Source organism: Symphalangus syndactylus, chromosome 23 (genome assembly GCF_028878055.3).
Source record: "Symphalangus syndactylus isolate Jambi chromosome 23, NHGRI_mSymSyn1-v2.1_pri, whole genome shotgun sequence".
Lineage (NCBI taxonomy): Eukaryota > Metazoa > Chordata > Mammalia > Primates > Hylobatidae > Symphalangus > Symphalangus syndactylus.
The window spans coordinates 29802029-29821567 of NC_072445.2; the positions used below are offsets into that span (position 1 = coordinate 29802029).

A 19539-nucleotide genomic window follows, 5' to 3' on the forward strand; every position below is an offset into this window, starting at 1 on the left:
ATATGTTTACAACAACACACCTTAACTTTCTGATATTGCTGATTCAGATTCTCCTGAGTGGTTCCAACTTGTCCATCAACATCAGTCTCCAACAGGTTACCATTAACTTCATCCTCTTCTCCAATTGCTGACTTGCCATCACCTTCTCGAAAATGGGTCCCGTTCTGTTCGATTACCTGTTTGTGTTTTGTCCCTGCCCTTTCTGAGTCTTTGTCAACATTTGACAACCAGTCCAAAAGGTTTTCTATTTTGGTTTTGCTCTCTTCCAGCTGCTTCACCGCTGCAACCTGGGAAGAGAAAGTTCACAGGAGGAATTCAGAACGTGGGCCAAGGCATAGTTTTAAGACATTCCAAAAGTAAATACTTAGAACATTTTAAATTAGAATGAGGGTACTAAAAACTGACACACATTGAAAACTTAACAACTGAAATTAAACCTTAGAGCAACAGGCAGTTACTTTGAAGTTTCCCCTGTTCTTAAAAATACATTCCAAAATTTTAACTATAATTGATGAGTGATCACACATTTCACAAGAAGAAAGTTTCACAACCTCACTTAAATATTAAGAGAAAGTTAAGCAAAGCCAACTAACTCTTCAAACCTTTTGTACTACTTGGTCAATTATGTACCTGGAAACCCAGAATCCCATAATAATCCTTAGTGATAATCCTTATTTACTACCACTGGATATTACTTAATAATAAATCAAGTAGCTGTTAAGCTTTTTGACATAGCAATAGTGCACCACATATTTGAATAAGGACCTTTTCAGTTTCTTCCTTGATTGCTGTTGTCACGACTTTATCCAGCTCCTTTTTAGACTGTTCTGCTTTTAAATTAAGCTGTTCACACTTTATCTTAGCTTCATTAAGTTTCTGTTCAATCAAAGCCTTATCTTCCCGTGACAGCTTTTCACCATTCTCTTTTAAGAAGTTCTCTGTGTTTTTCACTACTTCAGCCAATGCCTGTGCACTTCCTTGCATATCTTTCTGTAATTCCTTATAACACAAAAGGAAAAAATATATTTTATTAAATTTTTACCTATTTAGTTCCTCCAGAGATGTAATTCTAAAAGACAGGGTGAGTAGAGAGAGGGAGTCTAGTATATGTAGCTTGAATAAACATATTCAGTATGTTAATTTGAGTTGACTTATTTCAATCACAATACTTAATATAATTTGAAACTCAAACAATATTAAAGAAAAGCATGAATTTTCATGTTTAACGAAAGAATGCAGTCAGTGAAACACTGAAAACACATAAGTATTCAGTACACGATCTATACAAATTTGCACACATCAGATTTTTTTATATTATATAAGCACATGTACAAAGGCTTGTAAATATATGCTAAAATTTATTGTTTCTAAACTTTTATTTTTTAATGTGGTTATCACTCAGGATAAAAATGAAGTATAAAGTTTAAAGCTCAAGCCCAGGGCGTCTTGGGTATGCCTTGCTTCTAAAAAGCTAAAATTACTGGTATTTTCAATAATCTTCACTGACTTCCAAATGATAGTAATCGAACATAACATCAACATAGATCTGCTGATAGAAAACCAAATTCTACCTCTTGCTTGGACTGATATTTCTTTAACTCAACTGTGCCATCTCCAATCATGAAGGCTTCTTGGTGACCAATTAGGCGGTTTTCAGTTTGGGTAAGAAGATCACATATCCCTTGGAGTTTCTCTTTATACTCCTGCTGACGCTCTGCTACAATCTAAAGTGAAGAAAACCCAAAACATCTTAAATGTGTGGTGGTCACAAAATCGCTATTGTGATAGCTTCTTATTAGAACACATTTTCCAAGTTTTGTCTAATAAGCTTTTATAAGTATGCTGTAAACATGATAGCAGTAGGGTACAAACTGAGCAAGGTGAGACAGAAAATATGAGCATATCCCATATACAAAGAAAGTGATCATGTTTAGATGAAACTGCTCAAGAGAATACTGGCCATGCATATTTGTAAGAGATGGAACTTCTGACCAACAGGAAGAAACATCCCATTTTCTTAAGCTGTTGAAACCTGCGACACATAGAATTAATTCTGCAAAAGGACATCAAAAGAGAGGTTAGTCGTGATTTGTAGGTTAACACATTTGATATGTGTATATAGGTTATCATGCTAGAGACAATGTCTGGTGCTTCAAGAAATAATAAAAGGAACATTGCATGCAATATTTTTACTTAATCACTATGTCTAAGTGCATTCTCACCTCTCTGCTCATTATTGCTATTAGGTATAGCACTCGTATAATTCATTAAATCTTCTAAAAGATTAAGAAGTCAACACTAATTACTTGCACCTTTCATTTTCCTACTACATATACACTAATTATTCATCTTATAGCCATAGATCATGTTTACTAAGAGCCTAACACATGCTAGGCAAGGTACTAAGTGTTTTACATACATTCTTTTTATCAATGCTCACAACACTAGCAGGTAAGCGCTATTGTTATTTCCAGTCTACCAATGATTAAACTGAGGTTAAGTCACTTGCCCTAGTTCACAGAATGAATGAGTAGTGAAGCTGGGATATGAAATCAGGCAATCTAGCTCCAGAGCCCATGTTCTGAATTGCTGTGCTGTATTGCTTCCCAGAGGAAAACGAAACTCTTAACCTTCTTTAGTCAGATGTTCTTCAATGTGTTAAATTTCTAAGTGCATTCAAATCTACTAGTCTTGGGGTGAGGGGCAATCAAGACTCTCACTTGAAGTTAAGTATTTTTGGGAGTCACAAAAATTCAAATCAACTAAATTATAGCATCATTAGTGAAAACAATATTGTTATGCACTGTAGGATTTGTATGTACACTGTATCTTATCCATTCATGACTTTCCAGAAAATCTTTCCTGTCACACTATACTCCTTGGGTATCTACATTATGGTTTCACACTAAAAACAAAGAATGCCAACTCCACGAAGAAAGGCAAACCTTCTGATCATCAAGATCTTGTTCTAGATGTAACTGAGTCTCTAAACGTTCCACCTGGGTAGTTACTGACTCCTGTACATCAAGAAAACACTTCTGAGTTGTATTTAAGAGCCTCAGCAGTTGTTTGCTTTGGTTGGGAGACAGATCCTGTGCAAATTCAGAAATGAAGAACTGCACATCGAAGGCAGTAGTCTCCAGCTGCATTTTGGTATGTCCAAGGTCTTTTAATACATTCTGTTAAAAAAGTAGTACAAGTTATCAGTAGAAAGTTAAGCCATGATAAAATTTATATTAACAATAATATTTATGTTTTGTAAATACATTTCTCACATCAGGGAATGCAAGTTTTATGAATTTTTTTGCTATTCATCAAAAATCTATTTATCATCTAGTAATAAATGATAAATTAATTATTTAAATACCATGGTAGTTAGTATTATATAAAAAGATAAATAATCCCCCTAAAAATGTTTTATCTTTACCTGTCACATTGCACTTAAAATATAACTCTGACAAAAGGCAAAGACCTAACTTAGGTATATTTAGCACACTGAAGAGAAACATCTACCTTAAAATATGACTTGCTAACATTTACAACATTCATGTAATTGTGATAAGATATAAATAATACTTTGGGGGATTTGAAATATGAATGAAATATGCCAGAATTTCAGTTTTCTGACTCTCAGGCCAGGAGCCTAATCTTTGTTCATGAGGAATGCTGTTCAAATTAAGAACTTGGAAAAAAAAAAAAGTGCCAAAAGTGACAACATATAAACACAGTCATGAGCCACATATGACAGGTCACATATAAAATGGTGGTCCCATAAGATTACAATGCCTTATTTTTCCTGTACTTTTCTATGTTTAGATACACAAATACCACTGTATCACAATTGCCTATAGTAGTCAGTACAGTAACATGCGGTAGAGATTTGTAGCCTAGGAGCAACAGGTATATCATACAGCCTAGGTGTGTAGTAAAGGATGCCATCTAGGTCTGTGTAAGTACACTCTTTGTTGTTTGCAAAACACAAAATCACCTAACAATGCATTTCTCAGAATGTATCTCCATCATTAAGTGATGCATGACTGTACTACATATATTATTATGTATTTACATGATGATTTTTATATGGCTAATTCATACTATTATATATTTATGTGACTAACATAAATAAATATATAAATAAAAATCTCAACATGTCAGTGGTGTAAGAGTATGATAAGGCATTTGGGATAGCATCAGAATGGTACTCTTAAAGTTGTGATTATTTTATAGTTGTGTCAACTATGAATAAAGACATCTCTAGAGACAAAGAAAGGAAATAATCCTTTATAGCCTTAGTAAAGTCATATTTTCTAAACACTTGTTATATATTAAAGTCATAGTTTTTGAAATATATTTTGTCATCTTTGTTTTGATACTTGCCTTGAGAAACTCCAAACGTTTCTTTACATATTCAGAATCTTGAACATTCACAATCTCAACATCCTTCACAGATTTGCTCTTCTCTGATATCCAATCTGAGAATGACTTAAGTTTATGCAGAAATTCTTCATGGGAAACTGCTAGTTTAGACTAGAAAAGAAAATTGTGCATTCAGTTGTCTTTCCCCAAAATGTCAAATTCTTACAAATAATGACTCTGTTTAAGGGTTTAACACTCTAAAACTAAAATACTCCATCTTATGACTAAATGCTCAAATAATAAAATTTTCTTCATAAATCAAAATTTTGACATTTTGTACCTACCATTTCAGAGTCAATCGCAAGCATGATCTGTTTCGTTCTTTCGGAAGACACGTTGCTGAGGGAAGAGAAGGCGGTCTTCAAACTCTGGTGGCTAATACTCAGTTCTTCAAGATGTCCTCTGGGAAAGTCACTGGGAAGAGACTTTAAAAACTCTTCTGCCAACTTCATATCTTTTCTTAAAATAACAGCAATTGGAGCTAATCCCAATTCAAATGTCTGCAAAGAAATATATCCCGGACCTATTTACTATTTAGTGAAAAACACAAATATAAACATGAAACATAAAAGTGTTCTGCTTCTTTTTCCCAGTCATACATCAGCTGACTACCATCCATAAAGAGGCAGTAGACAATTCTTACCTCCAACTGTCTAAGTTGATTCTTCAAAGCTTCCAAGTTGTTATCCAGAGATTCCTGGTTGTGTAAGGGGGGTTTCATATTTTGAAGCAATGTCAAATACTCATGCATTTTTTCAGTGTGCTGTAAACACTGCTGTAATTCACTGGAAAACTAAAAACAAAGTTGGACATTTTAATTCAATAACCTTTATGCAGATGTTTAAAGCAAATGTGTGGGATTATTCTCACATGGTTCATGCAGCTATTTCTGTATAAAATGTATAAGTCAACTTACTTGTTCAGTTGAGCTATCTCCAGAAGCCATTTCTTTTGACCCTGAAGTACATTCCAAATGACTTGGGAAATCATTACACAGATCCTTGAGCTTCTCATCTCTTGGCAATGTTGATGCACACACAGCAGAGCTTTCTAGTCCAATTTCTTTTACAGTTTCTAAATTAGGAGAATACTGGTTTCCTTCTTTCCTTTTAACATCACCAAGAATGTGTGGCTTTTCTTCCATCATCTCAGATGTAGAACATGCTTTTTGATTAAAGTCTCCAACATGTTCTATTTTTTCTGAATATCCATCAGCAAGCAGTTTGTAGAAAATATTTTCAAGTTGCAGTGGAAGTACTTTAGATGTAATGCCTCTTTTCTCTAGGTCATACTCCATATGAGTTAATTCTCTCATCAATTCAAATACTCCTGTAATTTTTTGGCTATGTTGATCTTGCTTCAATATATTAAGGAGAAGCTCAGACTTAAGACTTCCAGTACAGAAAGGATCATCTCTACTTTCTGCCTTTAGTTCTGATGAGTTATTCACGGGGGAAACTCCAGAAGAGTCACTCATTTGAGAGTCGCTGGGCACAGTAGAGGCTTCATTTACCAACTGTGATGTGGTAATCCTTTTAATTAAATTTTGAATTAAAATTTTAGTGTCTGCACAGGCTGAAGGTTCTTCAACCTCTTGAGGGTTCATATGATCTTCTTTCAAACTGCTTTTTAAGATATCCTTTACATCCTCCACAAATACCTGAGACAATTCAGGAATCTGAACCTCCTTTTCTTGGGATCTTGGAGACAAGGCTTGTTCTTTTGGTAGCTGTCGCTCAATTCTTTCTTTCTTAATTTCTAAGAATGAATAGTCAGCATTTAAAGTGTTACTGGAGTTATCATTTCCTAATCCATTTGCACACCGCTCCGACTGCAGAAAATCATTTTTCCCAACATCTTCTACATGTTTATGAGATAATATTGAAAGTGTGGCTTCAATACTTTCTGGTGTAAACTGAGAAATTTCTGTTCGTCCTCCTGAGATGCTTTCTTTACTACAAAGATCATTACTTTGGATCATCTCATTAAGAGGTGAGTCTTTTTGAGTACTAATGGACTTCTCTTTTGTATTATTAACTCCTAATTGTAAATGTTCTTTCATGGGAGGGGCAGTTATTAAAACATGGCTTGGGACATCTTCATTTGGTTTGGCTACATCTTTTGCTTTTATATTTTTAGCACAATGTTTTAAATAAGTAAACAGATCAAGTTCTTTCTCAGGTCCATCAGTGAATGACTCCTTCTCAAAATGTGTATTCCCTTCCCACGATGTAATGTCTGAAGTGATGTCATCACTAATCTCTTTGGAAACTGATGTGTCAAAAATTTCTTCAAGATTCTCAAACTGAACAGGACTTTTACTAACTATTATTTGTAGATTATTTGGTTCATCTTTAAGAGTTACAGTTGCTTTTTTAAGGTTTCCTTTCTGACTAAGTTCTTCACTGTTTGTGATTTGTGGAAATGGAAACTGACTATTAATTAACTTGAAACCATCCCTTGTATTTTTACCAGGCAAAAGTTTGAGATGCCTATTTTCTTCTTCTACTAGACCTTCTACAAGCACTTCTCCTTCACCCAAGTAAATTTTCTGAATTGACATTTCATCTTCTATTAGAATATCACTTTTGCCATCTCTCCCTTTAATGAGATCGCTTCCATTCCCTTGAGGATCTTTGTCAGTTACAGAGGCTATCGATGACAAATGGCTTTCCTCAGCAGGTTTTCCTATTAAATCAGGCTCAGTACAAATGATGTGATCAAGAGATGAGTCAACTTTTGGTGTCATGTTCTTAAAATATTCATCTTTACCTTTCACAGAATCAGCCAATTCTGGCAATTCTGACCCTTGAATCAACTTAAACTTTGTGTTTGCTAGATCATTACCTAATTCAGAAGTTGAATTGATATTATTATTATGTGAAATACTTGCAGGGCCAAAAGTTTTTTCAGATTCAGTGTCTTTAATGATAGGCAGCAATACATCCTTAAGTACCATCTCATGATTCAACAGATTTTCTTTGCTTTTTCCAACAGTCTCAGTTGTATATTCTGGAAGGTTGCTTTTTTCAGTAACTAAGCTATTTTCACTAGGTGATGCTAGCTGTACAACATTTACCCTTTGCTGTTTTTCTAAAGAGCTACAACTGTGCATTTTATCCAGAAGAATCATTGAATTAATATTTTCATTTTCATCACTGTTTTCATTTACAATAGAGGCACACAACTGGATATCCGTATCTTCCGCCACATCTTGGCACCTGAGCTTTCCATTCTCATCTCTTATACCTCCTCCTTCTTCATCAATGCCATCATCATCATCGTCATCCTGATCATTACTGTCATATATATAATCCCCATAACTTTCTTCACTTTGCATAGAATCTAAATGATCAGTATCACAGTGAAATTCCTGTCCAGTTACATACTCTTCCTTTCTTCCTCTCCAACTGCCACTGTCATCAAATTTTAATGATGCAATGAAGCTCTCTTTTCCTCCTACAATATCATAATCAGTCAATGAGTCAGATTCATCACCTTCAAGGATATTTGTGCATTCCCTTTCTGATCCAGTTTCCAGTGACTGTCCATTCACCGTATCTGAGCCAATGGGATTTGAATGTATTTTTTCACCAGAATCTAATTCATCTTTCTCAACATCCATGAGGAAATCCTGAAGACACTGTGCTTTGTCCTTCACACTTAATCTACCAACTAGTGCCCCCTGGGGAACCATGGAATTTTCATTCTCTTTTAAGACATCATAAAAAACATCAGCAGGAGAAGCTGTCTCATCGTTTTCCTCTTGCAGTGTGTCGTAGTCCTCAGGGTGCAGGCAATCACGATCGTCACCATCAAGAAGCAGAGAATCATGATCATCATCTTCAAACAAGGGAGTATCATAAAAATCATCATCACTATCAGTGTCTGTTCCTGTGTCATTCTGCTGATCATTCAGCAGTGACGTTTCATAGTCACTAGCACTGATGGTTTCATCAAGCAATGGTGTAGCACAAGTAAGAGACACAACGGCATTATCAGTATCACCCCCTGGAGTCAAAGCACAGGAATACTCTTCTATTTCAGACTCATTTTCCTCGTCTTCAGGCGTCTGCTGAAAACCAGGATGTGTTTTCTCATCCTCACCGGAAGTATTTGAAATGTATTTATCATTGTGATATTGTACTTGAGGATTACTAGAAGTCATATTTAAAGATTTCTGTCCATACTGCTCTCCCGGTAAACTGATGTTAATAGCTGCAATTCCCAGAAACTGGTCTTGAAATTTTTCTCCTATTCTTTGACCTGATAACGTGGTTTTGTCGCTGAATGACAAGGTTGGGGCTTCACACTTATTTCCATTGCTCTCTGGGGTGTGTGTATCATTAAAACTTCCCTGACTGTGCATCAATTTATCATGACTTAACAAGGCACTTAGCCTCGGGGAATAGTCAAACATAGGTGAATCCCTGTTTGTATTATCTTCATTCTCTGTTTCATTCACACCACAGAATTTACTCATTTTTGATTTCATAATAGGATTTTCTATTAAATCACTTGGAAAGTTTTGAATGTTTTTAGAATGACTACATTCATTTGCACGTTCATTTGTTTCCACTCGGCTTTGATTTTCATAGTTTGTAAGTATGTTTTCGGAGTCACTTCTAAGCATGCTAATGTCTGCAAGTTCAGTCTGTGTTAAATGCGATATGGGACTGGGAACACACACACTGGGTGAACTGTTAACTCTAGGATCAATTGATACTGTACTTGCCAGTTTTCCTGACTGAGCAAATTCACTGTTGATAACATTATTTCTCATTTCATTAAATTCTTCATCTATAGCACACTTTCTATTTTCAGGAGTCTCTTCATGTTCAGGTTCTCCACAGTGACATTTATTGAAACTACTTGGTGTAGCTGTACATTCATCCTTTTCTCTACCTGAAGCATTATTAAGAAATACACCAGATGAGCTTAACACATCGAGACATTCTTTTATGGCTGTGTCTTCATCAAATTCTGCATGACAGCCTTCCAGTAGCATGCCAACAGCCTCAACCAAGTCTCCATCGTACAGCAAAAGCCTTTGCCCTGTGTTTGCATCCATATAGCTATTTATCATTAAATAAGATAGAAATAATTTTTTAGTTTGTTCTGAGGTCTGAGTAGTGACAGGTTCTTCATCAAAAACATCCTCTTCTTGTCTGTAATCATGAACTGTGGAGGGTTGAAATTTACAAAAAGAGAGCCATCTTCTGGCATTTTTACAAGCTTCTAAATCTCCTAAATCTGGCATTTTATCAGGCAGTACTATATTTTTTAAAATTGATGCTGTGTTATTGTCTATAATTCCTAGCTGTTTAGCAGCATCCAAACCAATAACTTGAGAACTTTCTGGAATATAAAGAGCAGCTATTTTTTGCCTGCCATTCAGGATTTTGTAGGCCAATTCATTTGTAATCAATTCTTGCTGCAAGGAAGATGATGTGGGAAATATTTCACCAGAATGGGGCCAAATGAGTCCAACATAGCCTCGCTGAGCTTCCAGTACCAGAAGAGCACTGCTGGAAGTTATTAAATCACACTGTACTGCTTCGTCTACAGTTAAACGCTTGGCAGGGTTTGACTGGATGATTCCACCAGTTTGAACCTGATACGTGAGGATACTGCTAGCGGTGTCCCTGTCAATCACCCCTTCTCTGACAGCTTCTTCAACAGTCATTCTTTGGCCAGAGTTGGAATTGATCAGACCTCCAGAAAGAAGCTGTGCACTTAACAACCTAAACATGGTTTCACGGTCTATGAGACCTTCATGAGCTGCTCTTAAAATGCTTATGTTTCTTCCACATTTTAATGTTATTCTACCTCCTTCTTGTGGTCTCACAGGTAGAAGCCACATCCCTGTGTTTTCCTGTAAAGTACTTCTTTGTACCATATCTATTAAAGAAACCTTCTCAGAGGTGCAGGGGTCAATCAGATCTTTGCACATATTTTGCCTTTCCAGAACTTTAGAAAATAATGCTGAGGAAACCAAGTTCTGTTGGAAAGCCTTCTGTAGGGTCAACTGTTCTCCTGTGGCTGGAATAACCAGAGAGCCTGTAGAAAGTAGTATCTCAAGAACTTTGATGGCCATGGATTCTGATATCATGCTTTGAGCTAGAGCATCCAGTACTGGAATTGTGGTAGGTGACGCAGCAGAAATAATCTCCTTAGCTTTATTTAGTTCTTTGAGTTGGCACAGAATTTGTTCATCAATAAGTCCATGACTTTTGGCATCTTTAAGGTCAAAGCATTTTCTTAATTCTGGTGAAATTAGACCAGAAATCATTAGCTGTGTCTCAAGCAACCTAATTCCTGTGTCATAGTCAATGAGGCCTCTTAAAACTGCTTGAAAGACTGAAAGGACTTCTCCAGTTGTCTGATCAATGGTGCCTGCAATCACTTTATCCAGCTGAAAGGAAAACGCAAAAATCTCAGGTCACTCTGTTACACAAGGGTGGGCGGAGTTTCATGCAACTTAGGTTTTTTAAAAAATAAAGAATACATTTCAACATAAAAATCCTCTACTTACCAAGGCGCAGCAATGCTGTGAATGTTAGGCAGTTCAAATGCACAAGTGATCTATGTCAGTGATCTATTCAACAGCACAGGATGTGATAAAAGCTTTGAAAACAACATGCATCTGTGAATTGAAAACTTGATATCGTGTATATTGACAAGGTTAGTGAGACACAACAGAGTAGATGATGACAGTGAGAAAACAGAACACATATCTAGAAGGCAAACCATGCTTTCTGCATTTAGGTGAGATTAGAGTCTAGTGGCATGAAAGAGAGTATCAAACCCCATGCTATTGATGTTTACAGCATACAGACTTCTTCAAAGATAGTCAAAAACTAAGAAACTAGAAAAATTGTTACATACCCCCAAAATGTGACAAATTATGTGGAAAGTATTCCCAGGAGTAATGGAATTAAATATAAAAACTTTTTGAATATTGAATATTATGTTAGGCCTGTTGATATACACTGTCAACTTTTAAAAGTTTAAGTACCAGCCAAATTTTAAATGATTCATACTTTAAGAAGATGCTAGGGCATCCTCACTATAATGTATGGCCTTGTATTACTCAAATATCTCTGGCTATCTCTGGATATCTCTGAAAGTCAAACCATCTCTATAACACATCAATGCCACCTTTAGAGATGACCCACAGGCTCTTTTATAGCCTATCATATAATAAAATACCTATTATACTAGAATGGCTTTTAAAGAGAAGAGTTAGAAGAATGAATGATACTTTTCTTTTACCATGCAAGGCAGAGATTAAGATGTCACAGAAACTGATGATCAGCACGTGTAAGACTGCATTTAATAAACAACACTGGAATCTCCAAACATTTAAATAAACTCAATCCATGTTTTAACTATGTACAAAATTCAAGGTCATTTCTTTATTATTGACATAGATTTCCAGAGCCATGCAATCAAACTAAGCTTCCTGAAACAGCCTCATGTTTAAATAAATATTACCTTCTCCTCTACCTTTACATCTCCTGAGGTTTGTGATTCTTGTAGCTGTTTCAGAGATTCACTGAATAATAAATTATAACTTTCTTGAAGAGTTTTCACTTGTTTTTCCAATTCATTTCTTTCTTCATCTGTCATCCTAAAATAACCAGAAATGACAAAAAGACTAATGCAAGTCGTCCTCAAGAGATAAAGATGTACTAGGTTCAATAATTTTGTCACATGGTGGTAAAATAAAATATAGCCTCACATACCTACTGCTCAGGTCTCAGTATGACTGTAATGAAAATTAAGAATGGCCTTAAAAATATCTAAGGATCCAGGAGATCGAGACCATGGTGAAACCCCGTCTCTACTAAAAATACAAAAAATTAGCCGGGTGTCGTGGCGGGCGCCTGTTGTCCCAGCTACTCAGAGAGGCTGAGGCAGGAGAATGGCGTGAACCCGGGAGGCGGAGCTTGCAGTGAGCTGAGATCGCGCCACTGCACTCCAGCACTCCAGCCTGGGTGACAGAGCGAGACTCCGTCTCAAAAAAAAAAAAAAAAAAAATATCTAAGGATCTTTCCCTTGCCTGAGAAAAGCACTGAAGGAAAGGGTGCAAACTAATGTATTGACCCTTATTTAACATACAAAATTCCAAAATAATAATTGCTGCTATCTGACAGAGGGTGAGGTCTCATTGTTAATCCCAACATGGAAAAGGGACAATAAGGTACCATTTCTCAAGATGAAACTTGTTTAGACTAAAGCACAAAAAGAGGAAATTTATAAGGGGATTAACCTAATTTGCTTAGGTATACTATAAAGTCATTATGAAATAATCCTAAGGAGGACATCCAGAAAGGATTTAAGAAAAAGGTGGATTCCTTCCCTGAGTGAAACACTGACTGAAATATATAAAGTGCTTTGTTGCAAAAAGTAGGGACCAAATATGAGAAATGAGGCTGCCATAGGTCTCAGCTAAGAAAATGAAGACCGTATTTATACATATTTTCCAAAGAATAAGTCTCACAGAGCACTACTTAGATTTAAGACTTGAATTGGAGTCTGCACTCTACCTCTCACTTGCTATTAATTCTTAACCTCTCTGAGCCTGTTTCTTTATCAGTAATACATGGGGATAATAAGAATATTTCAAAGTTGTAATAAAGACTAAAAGTGACAAATTACTAAGCTGATACTCTTTACATTACTATATTAAGTAAATTGTGATTAGTTTGAGTCCCATATTTAACATTGCAATTAAAATTTACCACCTCTGTTTTGCTGAAAGCTTTTAAGAACACTTCCCCACTTAGAATAAAAGAGCTAACGACAACCAACATACTTGTCTCCATGTTTTGCCAAAAAAAGCTGCATAGTTTGAAGTGCTTCCGATAATTGTTCCTTCTTGGTTGATATTTCCTCACTGGAAATCTGTAAAGTAAAGAAGTCACATTCAAACTCTTCCTCCAAAAGGAGTAAACAACAGCATTTAAAAAAAAAAAAAATTAATCAAGCTTTAGTCAAGACCCAAGTCTATTTTCTGGGTGACCCAAGTGAATAACCTATCAGTTATTAGCAGTCTATAGGGCTAGGTAAGAGTATTTAGAATCCATAACGAAAGCTCCTCTCTCTATCCTTAATGCCGTCATTTTCAAGAGAAAATAATACATTATATGTTTCCTGCATCTGTCCTAGTCCAGCCGTGGATAAAGGTGGCCTCCACCTGCAGGTGGGCACTCAGCACTGGCCCAGTGTCATCCTTGCACACTGCAGTACTCAAAAAGACACATGACTGTGGGACACTACTTCCAAAGGGCATCTTCCTTCTGCCAAGCTCCTAGACGCAATGATCTTTTTGAAAAAATTATGGTTAAAGTAATAATCTGTAGGTATGCAGACGCCGAATAAAGAATTTCTAGCTGAGAGCAGTGGCTCATGCCTGTAATCCCAGCACACTGGGAGGCCAAAGCAGGCAGATTGTTTTGAGTTCAGGCGTTTGAGACCAGCCTGGGCAACATGGTGAAATCTTGTCTCTATGAAAAATACAAAAAGTATCCAAGTATTAGTGGCTCACGCCTGTAGTCCAAGCTACTTGGGAGGCTGAGGCAGAATTGCTTGAGCGTGGGAAGGGGAGGTTATAGTGAGCTGAGGTCATGCCACTGCACTCCCACATGGGCGACAGAGTAAGATCCTATCTAAAAAAAAATTTTTAACTATTAAAAAAAGAACAAACAATTTCTAATGCTAAGACCTACTTTGTAAAGGTCATCTGTGACTGTCATCTGTCAGAGAAATAAAATTGATGCTTGGAGAAAAGCAAGAGGTCACACACTTTTTCCTAATTTCTCAGTGTATCATTTCCAAATCCCTTATTTCAGTAATTAATTGCCATTCTTTTAAACGAGCAGAAATAAGAGGAAATAATGGGCCAATGAAAAGATATATTTTCCCCCATGAAGTCTATTACAGTCAATTTAAAGTTTATTTTTCATGACTATAATCATGAGGCTGCATTGATTTTTGAAGGACATACTTATATTAACTAAAATTTCCTTTAACAGAACGACCATCAGCTGTTCTTAGACAGTTATAATTAACGCCATTATCTGCATTAAGAATGTGTCTAGGGTACTAGGTCTAAATCTGACTTAGTAATGTTTTAGAGAATTTAAAACTAAAGAATGTCTACAAAAAAAAATTTTTTTTAATTAGCCAGGTGTGGTGGCATGTGTCTGCAGTCCAGCTACTCGGGAGGCTGAGGCGGGAGGATCACTTGAGCTTGGGAGGTTGCGGCTCCAGTGAGCTGTGATCATGCCACTGCACTCCAGCCTGGGTGACAGAGCAAGACCCTGTCTCAAAAATATATATATACACACACGAAACTACAGAATATAAAAATACCAAGGGTTTATAATCCAAATTTCTCAAAAGAAACTTATTCTCCCAAGGAATCTTTGTTAAGCTTTATGTCCCCATTTTAGTTGTCTTGCTATTTAATGAGGGGGGAAAAGGATATTTTACATGAAATATATATATATATTAAAATTACTTGAAGCTTTTTGGTATAAAGCACCAAATGCAAGTGCTTTCCCACATCTCCCACATATCTCCCACATCCCACATATATAGTATGTAAGACTATGAGTGAATACTTTATTTCAACTGAGCAATGTTTCAAGTATATACTCTGGTCTGTAAACTTCTCCAAGAAAGAACCTCAAATAAGGAACACTTGCCTCATATCACAGCCAAAGTAAGACAAGGCACTGGTGTTTTCCCCTATTTAGTCATGTCAACAATGTCTATTTTAATAGATGACAAGTGAGTACTGACGCAGAGCTAGAAGTGGGAGCTAAATATTAAGATTGGATGATAGTCTTGAAATTTCTAAATGTCAGACAAGAGCAGGACGGCAGTGTAGGAAAGTATTCCTTGAGAAAAAATGCTTCTTACCTTAGAGGAAATTTATTTTTTTAATACAGCAGCAATCCCACTGCTATCACCAGTGGCAGCAATATTAAAATTTACACCCCAACTACCAACATCCTAAGAGCTTCAAGTGGTGCAGTCCAATAGACACCAGGGACATCTCCCAAGCTGCGGCCATCCAACTGATGCTAAGCAGTTGGGATACAGAAGATAGCCCGTTAAGACTAAAGAATTCACTAGGATAAGGGATAGTATCTAGAATTTCCAGTGATTGACTGTAGACACTTCCTTATGAGATAGAAAAGACCCAGAAAAGCACAACTAAAGTCAATAATCAAGAATGTTAATATCCTGGTTTGTATCTTCATTGTTCTTGAAACTTTTTATGTTTACATCTGTATATCAGCATATCTTTATGACATGGAGTGCATGGATCTACTCTAGACATAAACAGAATGACTCTGCTCTTCAGTTATTCTTATTGTAATAATCAGGAAGCAGACCTAATTATTAGGAAAAGCAGTATACTGTATTCGTTTACTAAAAATAAGAACTATATATAACATTCAGGCTTTGGAATTAAACAGCTTCTTCTGCCACACACTAACTTTGATTCTTTGGGCAAGTTATTTAATCTTTCTGATTTGCATTATAGTGGCCTATAACAATGGGAAAATTAAGGTAAAAATTAAACATTATGCTAGGTAAACTGTGTCAACTCAGTTAACGTCCCTGCTATTATTATTATTATTAAACCAAGACTTCTGTGAATACCTTTTGCTTAGAGAAGGGAGGTTTTCCAGCCTTCTCTGCATCTTTCAATGTCTTGCTGATATTTGATACCCATTTTTGCAATTCTTTGGCTTTTTCGACATGCTCTTTCTTTTCTTCTTCCAGTGACTTCTGACAGTTGTGAGCAGTGAGAAAAATATACACTCCATTAAATGACTTAGCTATTAAACTGACCTCTCCGTAGCAAACAAGAATGTAAAAATTTTTTTCATCACACACAGGTTACTAAAACATTTTATTCATTCACTTAACCATATTTACCATGTCACATAGCAGATGCACCTCCAAAATGTTTATGGTAGCAAAGAAAGCTATGGCATACATTCCTTAATGATTGGTCTAACCTCCCAGCTGTTCCATCAATGTCACAAATTTTAAATCTCAACTTTATTCATGAGGCACTAGAAGATCTTTGAATTGCTGCCTTTGCATTAGCATTACAATCATAATTGTCCTGACAAAAAGGTATCATAGAAGGCTGACAGAATAGACAACGTCTACTATACACGTAAGAAAAATACACAGAATGAAGAAAAATCCTTCCCCTCCTCCAACACACAATATTCATAATGTTAGCTTTCAAGTGCAAAGACTTAACTAGAAATGGGACATTGTGGTAAACATTTCAATATGCAAAGAAGGTCACTATATACAGAAAAAGGCAAAACTTTTTCATTTTTTGAAGCAATCTAAAACACTGCAGCTTGAAGGCTGTGGGAATGAATTTATATCTTTCTCTTTGATTCCATGGTGCTTCATGACGTGCTCTTTCAGTGAGTGCAATGTATCATTTAATAAATGATCACTGTTCAATGAAGGGGAGTTCTGAAGAAATGACACTGTGAACTTGGAGTTCATCAAGTTTATCCCATATTCTACGTAAAAAAAAAAAAAAAAAAAACATTTTAGTGCAGCCAAGTTTCAAAAAACCATTCTCAAGGCTAAATGAAACCATTTGAAGGGCATTAAATCTTATGTAATTTTCAATTTAAAACTGGTGGCGGGCGCCTGTAGTCCCAGCTACTTGGAGAGGCTGAGGCAGGAGAATGGCGTGAACCCGGGAGGTGGAGCTTGCAGTGAGCCGAGATTACGCCACTGCACTCCAGCCTGGGCGACAGAGCGAGACTCCGTCTCAAAAAGAAAAAGAAAAAAAAAAAAAAAAAACTTACTCTATTTTGAGCACTCAGCAATTTGCAGCCCTCAAGAAACACAGTATGTTACATAATTCACAGACTACATATGTAGCCGATATCATCATACTCTGAAAAAGTGGCATGAACCAGTCAGCATCACCCCTTGCACAGTTATTTAAACATGTCCTGTTAGGAAGAATAGTAGAGGCTAGAAATTCCTGTCATCAAGGGCTCAGATACTTCTAACAGTTTAAGTCCTGTGTGGAAATCAAAATCAGCTTTTTCTAAGGCTTCTTTATATGTCAACTTTCTTTTTGTCTGAGGGCATATTATATTTCTGACATACGACTTTTGATCTTTGAGTTTTGTGGCAATGAGGACATCTATAATACCTACTTGGAGAGCCTCTTCTATTGATAACCGAGAGTGAACCTGTGGCTCTATCAACCCTCCTGTCAAGTATTGAAATTCCAAACATCGGATTCCCATTTCCTTATTTATAATATTTGCATTCACAGCTTCCACCACTGACATCATTTTGTTAGTGATGGGATGGCCAATCCCTGTGATTACTAATTCACACTGTCGCAGCTGCTGGGCAAACCCCTCGTCAACCAGGCCTCTATGCAAAGCTTCAGCCACCCGGTACTTTTTGCCAGTAAGAGGATCAATTATGCCCCCTGTACTGACTTGGGCTTCAAGGCATCTGAGGGCAGTAATCCGATCAACCAAATTTCTACGGGAGGCTTTTAGTACAGAGATCCTTTCCCCACTAGCAGTCAGCCAATACCCTGCAATAGGGCTGTGCAAATCTTTCTTGGGGACTAACCGGCTCAGCAAAGAATCAGCAAGTTCTGTAAGTGTGATGAGGCCTTCCTGATACTTTTTGACCAAGGCTTTGTCAATTGTTCCCTGCTCTATAGCCTCATTAATATTGAAGTGTAATCCTGTTTTAGTATCAGTCAGCATGTGAGAAGAATGCCCATAGGATTCAAAAAACGTAGCTTCCTTCCACTGATACTGCTGCCCTGAAAGTTCAAGATACACACTTTTCTCAATCAGATTTCTCTGGAAAGCCTCATACACAGTCAATTCTGATCCTGTTTTAGTATCTACTACAGAAATTCTATGTGTTTTCTTGACATTGAGATTGGAAATGTTCCTCTCCCCAAATGGAAACAGAAAGCATTGGGACTCTACGTCAAATACACACATTCGCAGTAATTCTGAGTAATACAGAGCTTGCTTGTTATTGGGATTAGGGAAAACTCTTGTGTTGCTGGATGGCTCATGTAAAAACTGTAAGATGGCATTATTCAACAACCCCTGCTGCAGAGCAATTTCTGGAGGAACACGAATGCCTCTCACGGGGTCAATGACGCCCCCACTGGCAATCTGGACTTCCAAGATATGTTTGCCTTTTTGTCTGTCAAGCATTCTATTTTCCATAGCTTGAAACACTGACAGTGTCTTAGAAGAATATGAATATCCCACAGCTGCCTTCTCTGCCTCAAGAAGCCTAATTCTGAATTCGGGGTCAACAACTCCTTTAAGAACTGCATCTTCAACAGAATATGTCTGACCTGAAATGGGATCAATTATAAAACCTGTTGCAGCCTGAGCTTCTAAAAATGCCAAAGCCATCATTTTGTCTATTATGATTCTCTTGGCCGCTGAGGCAAATGAAATCTTTTCTTTTGTAGATTCTAGGTAAAGCCCTGCAATTGAGGTGGCTTTCGTCAGAAACTTGTTAAGAGTCTTCTGAACTTCTTCAACAGTCTTAAGACCGAGTCGCAGCTGCTCAATTGTTCTCATGTCCAGAAGCTTAGCTTCCACCAACTGCCTGGCAGTCACAGTGTGCCTAAGCCCTTGGAATTTAAATTCATCATCCCTGACTGAACATGCATGATCACCATCAAAGTTCTGGAAGGTCTCTGGTTCTAAGCCCTTCTTAAGGAAATCCCCTTTCTTGAGTCCACCAGATGCTCTGCACCCTTCAAGCATCCATTCTTCAGCACTGGGAACTGGGTTCTTTTCTTGTTTTAATGTTGTGACTTCTGTATGCATATCATACTGCTTGTTCTTAGCTATCTGTAACAGGAATTTATAAAATGTTAAAAGTTACCTCAAGAACATTATGTCACTTTACCCATTCTCAATCCAAACATAATTCTTTGAATTACAAAGACGAGATTAGTGAAAAGAAGAAAAATTTCAAACCAAGGAGGGTTCAGGAATAAGTATTATTTTCAGTCTGAATTTTATCTTAGATGACAATTAAAGGTTTTTA

General features: G+C 36.7%; 1 protein-coding gene across 27 annotated transcripts in view; it reads right to left on the reverse strand.

Annotated features, from left to right (window-relative positions):
- DST (dystonin) overlaps positions 1–19539 on the reverse strand; it is a 499064-nt gene that overhangs the window by 133808 nt on the left and 345717 nt on the right. For 15 of the 27 annotated variants that reach the window (XM_055263432.2, XM_055263437.2, XM_055263436.2 and 12 more), the window contains 11 exons: positions 16099–16227; positions 13238–13326; positions 11914–12049; positions 5333–10831; positions 5060–5209; positions 4701–4916; positions 4378–4527; positions 2946–3179; positions 1572–1724; positions 766–999; positions 21–287 (listed from right to left, as the gene is read on the reverse strand). In XM_055263432.2, coding sequence (XP_055119407.2) covers positions 21–287; positions 766–999; positions 1572–1724; positions 2946–3179; positions 4378–4527; positions 4701–4916; positions 5060–5209; positions 5333–10831; positions 11914–12049; positions 13238–13326; positions 16099–16227 — 7257 coding nt within the window. Of the gene's footprint in view, positions 1–20; positions 288–765; positions 1000–1571; positions 1725–2945; positions 3180–4377; positions 4528–4700; positions 4917–5059; positions 5210–5332; positions 10832–11913; positions 12050–13237; positions 13327–16098; positions 19341–19539 lie in introns of those variants that run through there. The other 12 variants (XM_055263445.2, XM_063632850.1, XM_055263444.2 and 9 more) reach the window with 2 other exon arrangements.